The sequence below is a fragment of the Anastrepha ludens genome, chromosome 4 (assembly GCF_028408465.1).
Source record: "Anastrepha ludens isolate Willacy chromosome 4, idAnaLude1.1, whole genome shotgun sequence".
NCBI classification, from domain to species: domain Eukaryota; kingdom Metazoa; phylum Arthropoda; class Insecta; order Diptera; family Tephritidae; genus Anastrepha; species Anastrepha ludens.
Genome location: NC_071500.1, coordinates 63,109,586 through 63,126,166, shown reverse-complemented (window position 1 = coordinate 63,126,166; position 16,581 = coordinate 63,109,586). Strand labels below are relative to the sequence as shown.

At 35.7% G+C, this 16,581-nt stretch overlaps 1 protein-coding gene across 2 annotated transcripts; it reads left to right on the top strand.

The window, feature by feature from the left end:
• The first annotated feature begins 225 nt into the window (after positions 1-225).
• On the top strand, positions 226-8,203 carry LOC128859579 (protein tipE). 2 transcript variants are annotated; one of them, XM_054096505.1, is made up of 5 exons: positions 226-451; positions 529-724; positions 1,233-1,406; positions 1,495-1,731; positions 4,178-8,203. In XM_054096505.1, exons 1-5 carry the CDS (start codon positions 229-231, stop codon positions 4,221-4,223), a joined length of 876 nt encoding a protein of 291 aa, XP_053952480.1. In that variant the 5' UTR covers positions 226-228; the 3' UTR covers positions 4,224-8,203. The 2 variants fall into 2 exon arrangements, with proteins under 2 accessions (XP_053952480.1, XP_053952479.1); XM_054096504.1 differs by having other exon boundaries at positions 2,567-8,203.
• The last annotated feature ends 8,378 nt before the right edge of the window (positions 8,204-16,581 follow it).

Here is a 16,581-nt window from a genome sequence, read left to right as displayed (position 1 = left end):
ACAAAACCCAAGTTAAAGAGGTAAGAACAAAAAACACTCTTATAATAAAAACAAAAATCCACACAAACAATTAAAAATACTAAGCTTTAACGCTCGAACAATCGAACATACACATACAAACACAATAGAATAATAATAGCAGTGGAAGACCAAGCTGTGTAGCACACAAAATATATGTGCGACCGACACCTCCGAGCAGTTTAATCTCACCAAAGTAACAGAATCAACATGAAGAAAAGCTCCACTGCTACGACAACAATGTCACTACCAACCAGTCCGACCATTTCGGCGCACACCATTACCGGCAGTAAGATAAGTTTAAGTAGCACAAAAACGGCAACTTCGGGTCGTTCCAGTCGCACAGGCCTACAATCCCCACAAAAGAAGAAGAGCGATCTTGAGTTGGAGTCTATACTAGAGAAGGCTAAATTTTATACATCGTTGTGCCTTGGTGCGTATAATGACTGAAATGTAGATACTTCATAGACAGCTGACTAATGGATGTTATTATTATTTCCTTTTTTTCAGGAACCACTGCTATTTTATCAGTTTTTGCCTTCCTCTTCTTAATACCCTTCGTTGTAGATCCGGCAATTTCGACAATAATCGCTGATTATGATCCTGTGCCAGTCACGTGTATTGTCATTGATCATGTCTATGCGGAAGGCATAAAAAATTGTTCGTGGAGTTCATGCCGTGAGGGCTGCACATCATCACTCACCAAGTAAGCTTCAGAAATTACTCAGAATAGAGACGCAAATGACAAATTTTAAAATAAAAATAGCATATTACCATATTTCCACCGGCCCTTAATTGCAGTTTAGGGTTAACTACAATTAAATGCTTAATTGAAGTGCTCAAATTCTCACAGATTTATGTTTGTATCAAAGTTAGTGAACTCTCTTTCAGAATGAAACTAATCTACGCTCCTAAACACTGCTGCTAACAGAAAAAGTTATGTTAGTAGTGATATCCATACTACTTTATTGAATCTTTAGAATCTTAAGCTTAGTTATACTAACTGAGGCAATCACTTCCTCCCTCTTTAAACTGGAGCTCGAAATAGAGCTGATTAAGTTGATATTTTACGTGTTACTTAGCAGAACTATCTTCTTTTAAAATTTCTAATTTCTCACAGTTTGCCGACTTGCTGTGGTAAAATTTAACCATACCAAGCGTTCTGCTATCTGATATCATTTTCAATTAGGCCCAACATTTCCCTGCTTTTCCAGGTGCCATCAGTTGTATGTTAACTACACACGTATCTCCTTCAGTGAATGGGAGAAGAATCCGCGCGAACTGGATAAGGTGCAGTGGGATATCAGCTATACGAAATTTCTCATCAACTCCGAAGGTTGCGGTTATCCACCCACAACGAATTGCAGTGTCTTTGCGCGCCAATATGGGTAGGAGACCAAAATGTTATGCAAATTAAAACTAAATTTACACTTCTCTCTGTTTCTCAACATATCTCTTTGTTTTCTTTCCTTATAGCTACTCGCACATTGGAGAACCATTTCCCTGTTACTATAGTCGTGCCTACCCAGAAGTGGTGATCGGTCGCTACTCGTGGGAGAACAATTTATATCATCTTGTTCTGTCGCTCATCATTCCAAATGTGTTATTCGCGATTTCGATAGGTGTGCTAAGCTATTGGTATTGCCCCTGTTGCGACAAGGCATGTAATAAATCTTCACGGGTCTATGCGGAGAAATTTCCCTCGAAGGAAGAGTGAGTTTGAAAATACTTGATAAACAGTTTCTAATCAACTACTACTACTACTACTATTACTACTAGTAGTATTCCATCCTACACGTACTTTGCTAGTTTTACATGTTAACTAACAACATAATCGTGTGATCGTATGCATAACTATTACTCGTATTTATGTTAAGATTTATATAGAAAAAACGAATCATACTCGTATATCCAATTGTACCTGCATAACGAACCTGCATAATTTCGAATGTTTTTCAAAATTTGTTATTGCATCCGTAAATGTATACTTAGATAGTATTCATACATATGTATTTATTTTTATATATTTTCATGTGTAGTAACAGATGCATAATGAGAAAGATTTTTTATCATATGTAAACTTGTATTTGTAGAATATGCGGTTGTACTGTTAAATATTAAATTTCTTAATTTAATTTAGTCACAAATGTCAAATTATGTTATTATTGGATTGAACAAAACAAAGCATGTATGAAATATTATACATAAATATTTAGTTATAGACATCGTAAATTACATTTCAAAATTAATTTCGTAAATACGCCATTATATTTGTTTAGCATGTTACCTCTTTTCCTACTCTATACAATTTTATTGGCATGCTAATTAGTATTCTTGTTGTTGTGTGTTCTCAAAATTAACATCGAAAATTTAAATTTTTCTCTTTCATTTCTTCTATTTTTCAAAATCCGCTATCTCTACACTATTTTCGCACTCATAGTATACTTATTATTGTCATGGACTTTCGTGAATTCATTTAAAATCGCCTTCTAAATAACAAAAACAAAACAAAAAATTCATATTTACAATTACTAACAAATTTTTACAGGATTGTTAACTGCATGAATTGCAAACCGGAGAAAACGTTATCCCTCAGTAATTTTTAAGCGAACATAATGCAAGTGCCTGTTAAAACCGTTTGAAATAAATTTAACAAAATTATTAAACACGAAATACAAAAAACGTATCGAAAAGGTTATATACTGTTTTACAAGTGAGATTAAATCTAAATAGAGTACCTACAATTAATCATAAAATATTTTTCGCGCACCCCTTTTTATCCTATGGTAGTTAGTCATTGTCTTATATGAATGAGAAAACATTAGTTAAAATATAGTGATGTTTTTTGCACTTAAAGTCAAGCACACAGTTTCATAGATATTTGAAAAGAAAATAAATCACATTAATCACAGTTCAAATAAAAAGTTAAAAATGGTTGTTACATAGCCGCCATCGAAACTACCTTGGTCAACTGTGCCTTTGGTCAGCTCACTAAACGCTGGCCGAATAACAGGAAATGTGGATTGCTTAGGTTAAGCAAGTAAGCCGTAGCTCTCGAAAGTGATGATGGACTCAACCAATTAAATATAATTTCGTGCGCGTAATGCACGCTATAAATGTTCACACCTGTCGTAACAACAAGCAGAAAAATTTAAACATTTCAATTTTCTTCATACATGCATGCGGACCACAATACGACGGTATGCCACTCTTGGCATGTATGGATGCATATAGTATACTCTGCTTATTCCTCTTAGCGCATTTTTCTTACCTGTATCAACACTCCTGAAGAACTCTTTCAAAGATATCACTCGGCTACTACTGGTTTGACGTTCCCAGAAAGATTTTCTCCAAAAAATAATGGACAGATGAAGAGAATTTCGAAGCCTTCTACTTGCTCGTATTAAACACAAGTTCTGTATTGTCTGGACTTGCAGTCCATGCTCTACCAATGACCTAATTATATAGATAGGCCTATCTCAAATTATGGAGAGTACCTCCACATATCAATTCCTCTGAGAAGACGTATTACACCATACTTGCTTGACTCTCTCTCAAGTTTTTTAAGTATATCGTTGAAATTAACGGTCCGTGTGTTCGTGAGAGCACTATTCTTTATCTAGTGCTCCTCATTTTTTTTTGGGCAGGGATCTTACCCCATTTTGCTACATTAGTTCCTCTGCATACATAGATGCTATAGACGGTTTCAACTCTTGCCTAAGGGTTTAATGATATCCATGTGGTCGATCTAGTTGAAAGCTCCCTCGATAGCAATATATACATATGTATATAATTTGTTTCAAATTTTCTTAAAACATATTTACTTTTTCACATGCAATTATATACAAATAAAAGCTACTTTGAAAACATTCCTTGCAACTTTAGCTTAGTATTTTTCTTAATTTTGTAGCTAGTGAAATGTTCTTTATTTTAGCACATTTATGAGTTACTTAAATGAATGCATTAAGTAGTTGAACTTTTTCTTTTAAACTGATTTCAATAAATAGCCATAATGATTTGTAATAATGGCATGCAATCTGTAGTCTTTTGCAATTGAAATTCACGACATTCAAAATGTTAAAAATTCACACACACCACTAAAAAATAGCAATAAAAACTAAAAACACATGCTATTTCAATTATTAAATTTCTGTTGTAGAAAACTTCTGTGTCAAAGTGACGACGAAGATGACATGGAATACTAGTGAACTAGAGACTAGTGAAAAGCTAGACCTACTCGTAGCATTACAAAAGCTGCTTTCACAACAATACAATGAATACACTTTAGGAAATCGATAGCCACATTTTGTATTCGTATTCGTATTCGTATTCGTATATTAATAGTTTAATACTACAAATTTACGCTCAGATATTTAGTGCATACTTAGGTGTACATGCATATGTGAGAATATGTATGTACATATATACGTAGTATCATATAGCTATTCATATTCATAAATGTATGTACCATAAGCAATGTATGTACGTTTGTAATCGAACACATGTTCGTTTTCGCATTCGTATTCATATTCGTATTTGTATAAGTACTCAACTCAGAATTCGCCATTCGAACTGTTTTCTAACATAACGCTAAACACATAAGCAATAGTACATATACATATATACTACTAAACCAATAGTATAGCAGCTAGCAGGTTATTACAGACTCCAATGCAGTATTTGCCATTTATTTATTAAAGCTTTTAGTAATATTTTAATTGGAATTGCCCTTGAAGTAAATCGTTACATGCAATGCTACAGCACCACATAAAAATTAATAAAAATAGTGTAAGCGTTTTTGAATTTATATTACAAAAATGAAATCCTTCTAAATATGTACTATATGTATAACGGTTAAGTATGTACATAGGGTAGCAAAGTATACGTCGACAGCTTTATTTTGAAAATTAGCAAATGGAAATATGTTCGTACATTCTTCAGCAGTAAACAAAATTCCTTTTCAATGTCAAACTAAATTAAGTATAAAGTTCTTCTAGGAACTTTACTGAACAAGCGAATACCAGTAAAAGTGCATGCAAAAGTGAAAGCTGCAAATACATACAAAGATTTTTTTAAGATTTTGCTCTGCATGTGAATTCACGTAAAAGCTCTCATAAAAATGAAAGCTGAAAATGCAAAACTCTTCAAAAAGCTTTTGCAATCAGCAAAAGTGTAAATTCCGTTAAATATGAAAATTTCTCTACTATATGCTTTTTCTCAACAAGCGAAATGCAAGTGAGTTGAAGAGAAAAGTATAGTAACAGCAAAAGCTGCTGATTCAAAACTCTTTAAAAATGTTGACTCTGCAATCAAATGCTAGTCAAAGCTCTGCTAAAAACGGAAGCTAAAAATGAATAAGTATTTAGAAGAAAATGCTGTTGCAAGCTTTCATGAAAGTGGCAGCTACTAACGCAAAGTAAAGGCTTCACTCAGATATCGGAAGCAAATGGAATTTCCGGTTTCAATTAAAGCTGCATTTGCAAAGCTACACAATTCGCTACAAGCACTTTTGACTAAAAAATTTTGCTTAAGCTGGTTATTAAGCTTATAAGTAAGTAAATATTTTGTTGTAGACAAGTTTTTTTAAGAGACCAACTTTTCTTTGCTGTATAAAACTTTAAATTATATGCTGAAGTTTAATGAAAAGTAGAAAATGGTTTGTAAACATACATACATATATTGGAAAAAAAATTGTGATAATAGTCATAACTATTAGATTTTATGTTCGCGGCAAAAAAATATTGTTTTAAAAGTTAATGTTGAAAATTTTGTAATGTGAGGAAATGCCACACTCAATTGTATGGAATGTAAGATGAATTGTAAAGTAAAGCATATTCAAATGTAAATCAAGTACTTAAGTTAGTCTAGTCAAATGCCATTACATGTTAAGGTGAAATGAAAATAAAACTACGTACAAACTGTGTTAAAAAATAATGTTGAAATACTTATCTTAAATACAAAGAAGATTCAGTAGAATTGGGAATAAAAAATTCAGCAAATGTAAATGCATAGACTCAACAATTATTTTAATTTAATTCTCGATTGAAATCTCATAAATTTACTTTTAAAATATGTTTGGAAAATTCAAAGAGATACATACAGTTTTACCTAAATGTTATTTTTAATTTATTTACCTTTAAAGCTGCATCAGCTTGTTGCAAATAGTTAAGATGGCTTAAAGCTTAAAGAATTACATATAATATTAATGATTCGCTCGCTAAACATACAGCTGATTGAGAAAGGAATAAGTAGATACTTCAAATTATAATAAATGTAACACTTAAAAGCAAAAGCTCAAACATTCACCAATTTTATGTCTAACGGTTTAGGTTTCCTCTTTCTTTATTTGATCAAAAAAATATTGGATGTGTATGAAGAAATACTTAGAGAATATACATAACTCGTAAAGCTAAATGCTAAATGCTTGTAATCTCCTCTGACTCCCTATGGTTTTTTGTGTCATTATTCCGTACCTGATACCTATAGTACTTCAGCCGACACAAGTGGCAATATGCTTGGGAGTATAGCGAAAAATACTGCATAGAGGAGAGCGAACCCCTTTGGATGTGGGTGGCGGGAAAGCAATGCTGGCGAAAAAGAAACAATTTTCATTTAAACTAAAGGTTTTAGATAGATCATGTTTTTAGTCGCTGACTATTCCGAATACTGTAGTGGTGCACTTTCAACATGGCTGCGAAATTACGAAGCGGCAATGTTAGGTGTACAGCAAAGTGCTAAAATTATTATGATCTATACAAGCTAAGCCATAAAAATTGTTCTTGTAGAAAACCTAGGATCAGCTCACTCAAATACTCTCCGAGAAGTGATTAAGTAATAAAGAAAGAGGGGGATGTAAATGAATTCGAGGCAACTACTCCATACCGACGAATATAGAGTCAAATTCATTAGCGGTTGGAGATTAAAGAAAACAGCAAAATGTTTCTCATCTTATCTTTGAATTACTCTTATTCACATACACATGTATGCAAATGATCACGAAGTACTGGTCGATGGAAAACTAAGCAGTTGGGTTATGTTAGGTAGGCTGCTCTAAGAAATAATTCACTTCGGAGCCACAGTACCGAATTCAGTCCAGGTCCTCAAGGAAGAGATTAGACATATGTATTTCCAAGAAGTGGTGTATGATCTCAACCTTTTCCAGTTCTACAGATACACGTATAGAGTTTTCAGATGAACTCTCATCCCCATCACATCAGACCTTCAAACCAAGTTGATGGAATGAATCTCTAACCTCTAGAATGTTTTCATATTAAACTTAAAGTTCTTTGAGATTATGAGCTTTGATTTTACCGTATCAAACGATGTGAGATTTGAAATTTCCTCACGATTCATATATTTCTTTTTTAAGTCGCCACCCACAAAACTAAGGAGATAAAATGAAATATATTTTTTATCCCAATATCACATCGACAATTCACGACCGTCTTCATAATGAAGGCTAAGAAATGTTTCTAACAGTCGGGTTTAGCCTATCGGATTACGTCTTCTCTATTAAAGGAGTAGCCAAAAAGTGTTGCTTGCCTAAGTCCCGCTATGGGCGTACACACTCGTTTAATAGAATAGCTGATAAAGCAAAAAAATTACAGACTAGCAGATATGAAAATCTTCGCATTTAGAACTGTTATGAATAGAAACTTCGAAGTTAGAATGTAATAGAAAATACTTTCCAAGTAGTACTTTTTCCAGCAACTTCTTGCTAATAAGAAGCATGGCAATTAAAAATAATTAATTTTATTTATAATTTTGAAAAAAAAAAAATCCTTAAGAATTTCGTAGAACACGGTTAGAACATGGAAACTAAATATGTAAAACTGTAAATAACGTTCAACATTTCTGTTCCAAAAATGAATTGTTTAAGCATTTGCTGAATTCAAACTCTCAAACTCTTTAAGATTAACCGTAATTTTTTGTATTTTTAATAAGCACTAATTCTGCAGGCTTAAAAATATGTCGGCGTTACAAAATTCTTGGCTACCAAAGCCGAAAGAAATATATTTTTATCCAAAAGTTTGTGCAAAATCTACCTGCATACCAACACAAATACAAATTGTAACAAATCAATACAGGATTCTATTTACAAAACCAAAATATTTTTCTTCAGCGCAAAATTGTAAATCTTCGAATACAAATAAAAATAGTGACAATTGCTAAATAAAATTCAAATAAAAATCCAAAACTACTAAGCTTTTGTAATTCAGCCACATGGTGATGTATAACTTTTGCTAGTTAGAACTACGGGCGTAAGTATTTAAAAAATCTTCGGACTGTTTCAACACCACTGCAACACTGTTGCTATGGTTGATAAGGCATTAGATTTCCAAACCGGAACGGCGTGTCTGGAACGACCCGGATTTATATCCAGCCAAGGACTGCCACTTTAGTACCATTCCTCGTATATGCACTGATATATGTATGGGGAATGTGTATGCTACAACAACGACAACAAGCAAACACAAAATATTATATACACATACATATACACAGAAAAACTGCATGTTAACACCAACGGTAGGTCAAACTATAATATCCTGCACTGATTTGTAGGTACTACTGAGAAATTGTTCAGCAGGGGATGCCAGGCGCTCAAAGGCGCTAAAATCGATCAAAGAAAAACGTCTGTACGTAGTTGCTTTGATCACGTGGCACTGTCTCCTATGTAGGGTAACATGTTCAAAGATGGGATGCACTCCGATTCGACTATTACAGCAGCTGCAAAAATGAGGAGGTAAAAGGGTATGCCAGATATTTTCTTGATCACTATTCTGTGTGGGGCATGGCGCTAGGTTTAGATACTTTAGCCCATGGCTCTCGAACGATACTGATGACTTTAGAGATATAAGTGTCAACCAGATCAATGGGTTTGCACTTAAAACAAAATTATTTAACGAGGAGTAGCAGGCAAACTTCTACTGTGATATCCCAATTGGTCGACTGCGGTCTAATGAAGTTGGCGTAAAGACCGACTTCCACTTCCACTTACCTACCTACCTCCCCATACATCGGATTGACTCGGGCTTTTCCCGACCAAATGTATTTTGAAGTGACTCTTCAGCATTACAGTTATTTTCTTCGGACTGCGTTTGTATTTCTATTTTGTCAACCGATGTTATGTGAAACGTTTTATGCAGCAATAACTTCCATACTCGTGTTTTGCGAAACTCTTAGTTCTATGGAAAGCACTGGAAAGTGATCCTTCCATACGTCAAAGCACCACTCTATCCAATTTTTGGTTCATATTTTCCACAACAGTGTTAAGATGTAAAAGCAGAGTCATCATGCACTTATCAACAAACGCTATACCCACTCTTAGTATACCCAAATACGTACATAGCAGTACTTGAATTCGTATTGCTCAAAACAGTGCTTATATAATATATAATATATATAATTGGCGCGTATAGCCTTTTTGGGTGTTTGGCCGAGCTCCTCTTCCTATTTGTGGTGTGCGTCTTGATGTTGTTCCACAAATGGGGGGACCTACAGTTTCAAGCCGACTGCGAACGGCAGATATTTTTATGAGGAGCTTTTTCATGGCAGAAATACACTCGGAGGTTTGCCATTGCCTGCTGAGGGGGGAACGCTATTAGAAATATGTTTTTCTTAATTTTGGTGTTTCACCGAGATTCGAACCAACGTTCTCTTTGTGAATTCCGAATGGTAGTCACGCACCAACGCATTCGGCTACGGGTTGTCTTATAAGACAATTATTAAAAATGTTGGCGTTATATGCAAAACCTGGTCATACAAGATATGTTACCTCCAGATTTACATTGCAGACTGCTCGTAAAGCACCTTTTATCCGAAAAGTACGCTTTCCGATTTCGGAATATTGCTATGTCTGGCATTGTATGAAAAATTATTTTTTATTAATTACAATTTATTTGTGTTGTGAATTTATTTAAGAAAAGCCTTAATTTCACATAGGTCTATTTCATTAAGTTCGCTTAAAAGTTATTTTCTTAAGTGGAACTAAATTTGTTTTTCGTACGAATCCTATTCAAGCATTTTAACAGTATATTTCCATTGTTTACCTAGCGTAAAATTCATATTGTTTCGAAACTTTTAATATCTGCAAAGAATTTATTTTTCGGCGTTCGTCATAATTTGGCTTACATTTGTTATTGGCATAATTGGTGGTAGTTGGAGCTTGAAGAAACTTCAAAATTATAAAAGCAAAAACACTTACGTGTAAGCAACGCTCCTTGCAACAAATATTACATTACACAAAAGGTAGGTAGGTAGGTTAGATGGTCACTGGTACACAGTAGCACTTACATACCGTTTTGATACCATATAGCGGACCTCTACCTGCGAAAAATTTAGGGAAGAGAAAACCATCTACAGCCATCCGTGATGTTGGTGTAGTGGATTAGAGAAAAGGGATCTAGGCTGGAGAATTTCCTCTAGCCATCCCCAAATGGCACGCTAAGGAATCTCAAGTGCCTAGCTATTCCGTAGCCTAGATATTGAATCTTGAATCCATCACCTTAAACGTTCTGTTTATATCGTATTGAAACCGTAGTGTTTTTGAAATAGCACACGATGAGATAGACCTCCATCTGTCTTGCACTTTTTTGAGAAATAAATTGGGCAACTGCCGAGGCGACACCGATGTCTGAGAAGGGGACAACTAAACCCGGTTCCTTCGACTCCTTCTTGGCAAGCTCATCGGTATTTTCATTTCACTCTATATTCCTGTGCCCAGGAACCCAGATAAGGGAAAAATTTCCTTCACGTTCGAGACGTTTGAGTTCCTCCTTACAGGAGTGAACCGAAGAGAGCTGCAATAAGGGGAAAACAGGGCCTTGATCGCAGCTTGACGATCGAAAAAAATATTGATGTTTCTCTCCCAATAGCGATCCCTAAGCATTTTGCATGCTTGCAGGATCGCAAAGATCTCTGCTTGAAAAACGGTGCTCGTTTTCGGCAGTTTAAAGGAGTCTGAGATATTGGCTGATTTAGAGAAAACCCCCACTCCCACTACAGATTCCATTAGATGGAATCCGTCAATGAAATCAGAGGTACCTATATCCATGCCGATTCTCCCTTCCTTCCAAGCTTGTCTGCTCGGAAAGATACCCTTGCACAACCCTCAAAATCCAGCTTGCGGATGAAGAGATCAGTACGAAGTACAGAGAAGGAAGGGGAGTTCTGCCTCAAGATGCTACTATGTCCTACAGGAAGTTGCCTCCAGAGGCCAATCTCCTTCAAACTAATAGCGCTCTGAGCAGCAATGGACTTAACTTGAATATCCACGGGAAGTAAGTGTAGAATGACGTTGAGTGCAGCAGTGGGACATGTTATACATGGCTAGTGATGTCAACGCATGCAGTTCTCTGCACTCTCTCTAGTTTAGTGGTGTTGTAGCCCTTCCGAAGAGCGACCCACCAACTAGGCAGAACCAGTAAGTTGTACATCCAAAGTACGACACGTGGCTTGAGACTCCATTATACAGAAATAAGTGATCTCTTTTCCGCTAGCTATATTTTAATTAAATAATTAGGTAGTAAGCCGATACTCGATTAGTATAGTGCAGATTTTCATAAAGTAGGTACGGTATAACCGGCGCCGGCAAAAATCGAGTAAGCGGTTATGGCACCAATCAAGAAGCATAAGGTACGCTATTTTGCTGATGAACTAAGTAAGTTTAGAAAATAATAAGTAACAAATGAATTACACCTGAGTTATCTTTGACTAGAAACCAGCGAAATAGTCTTATGAATACAAAATGAGTAGAGTGATTTCAGATGGCATTCCGGATAAAGCATTTTGTAATAGATAATTAATTAATTAAGGGAAAATGTGTAGCAAATTCTAATTCCCCACTCACATCCGAGTTCTGAATGCTGTGAATGATTGATTTAATTTTATTTCAAATGAGGACTGGATAGCTCTTTTAATGTCGTACATAAGTAGTGGAGGGGTATCGGGGCTAACGAAATCTCTGTCTCTTTAGCTAGGATGGGCTCTGAGCCCAACTTCTTTGGCCCGAAGCCCTTTCTGCCACTCCCTTCTTCATCCATCAAAGTCACGTTAGCAAACGAGTTATTCCAACCCACAAGCGAGCTTGGCAGGCTGAGAGAGGCTGCAGATGGACAAAACTGATGTTACCTGTCATGTACGACCGACAGTCGTAGTTACTCCTGTCACTAACCAGAGGGAACTGTAGGCGGTTGGTTGGACTGATGATGGACCACTTTCTATGGGCAAAGCACATGGAAAAGGTAGGCATCTCAGACAGTGCACTTTGCCTAGCATGTGGAGAGGAGAATGAGATGGTGGACCACGAATCAGGCTTAAGGTCTTTGGCACTGATGTATTAAGAAGCGACCACCTTGGCTCCTTGGCACCACAAAATCTACTCAGATTTCTTCGGAGCTCGGGTAGATTTAAAGAAAATTAAAAAGGAACCAGAGTGCAGCACAATGGACTTAATTTTGTCTTAAGCGCTGTACTTGTTATTTTGTCCCGACAAAAAAGTGGTAGAGAGAGTTTAGATAATTTAGGAATAAATATTATTCGAATCATGCCAAAAATTAACAGTGAGCATGTCGCTAGAGAAAAAAATATTGTACATATGTTTTAGAGCTAGAGATTATTAGGTTTGAATGCTGAGCATCATTTTTTTTTTTTCAAATAATTATAGTCATTCAACTTTACTTTAAGTGTAAAAAATAAAATGTTGTCAAAGCACTCATGAATCATATAATTCTACATTAAACATTTGCTGTTCACTTTTGCGCCATAGTGCATTGTCTTAATACTGAAATGCCCCAACTCATACATTTCTTACTTTACACGAACAGTAGCAAAAACTTGAATGCAAATTTAACTAGAACAGGGAAACGCTTTCCTTGAACTTCTTTTGAATGCTTGTATTGACGTTAGTTTCCACAGTCAGGAAACAAAATCTGTGAAATTACAAGTAAAGTCCTTCTAGTATACAAATATTAAAGTGATGATATGTAGGATAGACTTAGACTCGCTTATTGAAACCAAAATTTTACAAAGACTTTTCTTTGATGTTTACAAAGGAATACCCCAAAGAAAATCCACTATATACATATATTTGTGCGATTTTATTGAGTGTGCAAATTGTCCTCAATCTATCAGCTGTAAAAAAATTAAGTAAAGGTTTAAGCAAAGCGACGATGATGGCGACGTCAGCTCAATACCACAGCAAAAGAACTAAACAGTTTTCTTTATTTATTTTCTTAATAGTTTTCTATGTAGACACATACCTAGATAAGTATACGTATGCGTATTTGTATGCTTGTGAACCACTAAGAATCTGTAACACAACATCATTTTCTTATTTAACTATCAACTGTTTGCATATGTATTTGTTGACTTACTACCACCCATTGTCGTAATATTTGTAGTTTTTGTAGTTGTAGTTGTTGTTTTTGTAAAATTATGGTGACCTACATATGTGGGCTTGTACACTCGTAAGTGCCACAAAAACAACAACAAAGTATGCCAACAAATAGTGGCAGCGCTCTGGTGCCAGTGCAGCATACATACATGAACGAGCATGGTGCCGATGACTTCATTACTAACAGCCCGAATACTGCAATTGTAGTTACGTATTCGAGCATTTAGTGTTAGATTGTTGGGATGGATGCTCTTTGGTTTATTTTTAGGTGCTGTTGTTGCCATTGAGATGTACGCTGGCATCGCAAGTGACGCGGCAGCCGTAATATTGCACCAGCATTGAAAGAAGGGTGCACGTGTCGTATAAGCAACATTCCATTCCACAGACAACAACCAGCTACCAACAGCATACAACCACGACAACAATGCTAGTAGCGTAAAGTAAAATTTATATGCGCTCTCAGTAGCACGCTGAGGAATGAAAATGTTTATTTTATGAGTACAATTGTGAGTACATTGGTGAATATGGCAACAAAAAAAGTAAAGAAGAAGCGGGCAGAAACGAATTTTATACAAACGCATATGGCCACTTTCATTTATATATATGTATATATATAATTACATATATATATATAATTGGGGCTTGTACCCGTTTTGGGTGTTTGGTCGAGATCTTCCTTCTATTTGGGGCGTTCTTCTACAAATGGGGGGTCGTACAGTTTTAAGCCCACTCCGAACGGCTTTTATGAGAAACTTTTGATGGCAAAAATACACTAGGAGTTCTTTCATTGCCTTCCGAAGGGCGGCCGCTATCAAAAAAACTTTTTCTTCCTATTGGTGTTTCACGCAGATTCGAACCTATGTATTCCGAATGGTAGCCAACCCATCCGGCTACGGCGGCCCTCACTTTCATTTAAGTACTATATTTATACTTTCAAAATTGTGTTGAACTTGCTGAACTGCCATAAAATGTAGCATTCACGTGATGGACGTACCTGTATAATAAATTTAAACTTTTTTTATAAAATACTTTGTCGCGCAAACCAGAGCCATAACTATGCAAACAAAAGAAGGAATCGTTAGCTCTATTTTTTGTACAGAAAACGACTCCTCTTTTATTTTTAGTATAAATATACAATATATTTTCTGTAATGATAGCAGTAAATATTTCTATTATTGGAAATAACAAGTGCTAAAAACGCAAATCAGAACATCAAACTTTCCTTGAAAGACGGTTCAACATTACCGAAATGACTCAGATTTATCACTTCAGCAACATGCACAAGAAATGTTTGGGGGACTATAATGCTGTTATAATTAGAACAATAACATAAAACATACAGATGACCATCTGTTGCCAGCAAACCTTAAACCTAAATAGAAATCAGTTAATTCTATTGCGCAGGAAAATCTTGATGTTCCTATAACTGAACAGTGCCTTTCAAAAAGTCTATTAGATTTGCTTTTTTATTTTACTAACCCTGAATTGAAGCCTACCTCATACCGAGACAAACCTAACGAGTTAAGAATGAACAGAAATCAATATTTAGTTTATGACTCCTATTGAGCTACACTTCAAGGAAATAACCGGATAGTCGGCTATAAGCTCAAAAAACCAGACTCAAACCTTCTTTTGGATACTTGTATCGATTATGAATAATATGATATATAGGCAACAAACAGCGTCGGATAGACTTTGAAGGTAACGGTCTGCTAGGTTGAACATTCAAAAGGGAATGAAAAAGGGATTAAATTGCCGATACAAAAGTCACATCTCTATAAACTGAAGGGTCTAATATGTGTATCAGCTGTGTTGTGGTTGCTATCACTTATTAATATTAATAATAATAATTAATGAAAACAACACTAACATCTTCCAAACGATAGTGGGCACCCTATAAAATGCCAAGAAATAAGGGCACAAATAGTGACAAAGTAGAATTATATATAGTCGGTCAGCCAGGTGGTTCTATGCGTAAGAGGTAATACTATAAGGAAATTGAAGCTATTAAATAAATGCAAAATCAATTACACTCAGTTCCTCATCACTGTTCCCAGCCATAGAGATATCGAACGAAATGAGAGAGCGAATGAATTTGCTAAGCAGACTGTCCTAGGATGCCCTCTTGATATAATCTAAAGAATTTTATTGCATAGCTGGTCAAATATCCAAAGCTGTTAAATATCAAGTCAACTCTGGTTTAAGCTGCTGTACTTCTTCTCAATAAAATATACATATGTAGACGGACTTAACAATTATTACCGTACACCGGCCGCTAGAAAATCATTGTGCAAGAAAGGAGTTTCTTTACAATGTATCTGCTCGCAGCTGTCACGTGGATGATAGCGAGGAAATGTTCATAATTTCCCGTTCGAATCTCTAGACTACTAAATTGGTTAAGCCAAGTTACGGAATTGAAAAATTATCGATGTTCACGGACTTGAGTAAATTTATTAGATAATCAAAATGGTTTGACTTATTTAGTAGATGTAGAATGCTTAAAGCTAGAAATACGCTTAAAGTTATATTTAAAAAAGGCGCGGCTTTTTTCGAACACGATTTTATTACATCCAATATATTTATCACCTCCGATTTTCCCAAGCTACCGCAAACAATCATATACGAACCACCCTAGTGCATTAGTGCGCATTGGTATAAAAATAAACGCAGTCAAACACATAGAGATAGTGCTTGGTTTGTGTCGAGTTTTGCATTCAGTGTTAATGCTGCTGACGCTGTCGTTGATCTCAAGTGTCAAAACAATTAAACAGTTTGTATTAAACATTAACCAAGCAATTTGCTATGTATATACCAGCTCCTATCATCCACTACCGCAAGCGTACACTTGCTTCCTGTCGTCATTTTCAGGCAACGCTTGCAATGTGAATGACATTGTGAGCTTTGTGGTCGAAGCTTTTGCAACCCATCGAAAGCAGCCACCCAACGAGCAGAAGTAGAGTGCATACGCGCTCCCACACTCATCCAACGGGCACACGCACACTACCGCATACACATAAGAGAGCGATTGTATCACATTTGTCCTTCTGCAACTGATAACTGGTAAAGTCAATGGAGTCAGAACTATGAGTGTTTAGTCTCACTTGGACACTCGTTGGAAGTGGATGTTTAACAACGCGCTGCCATTTTTCTACCGACTCAAACGCGAC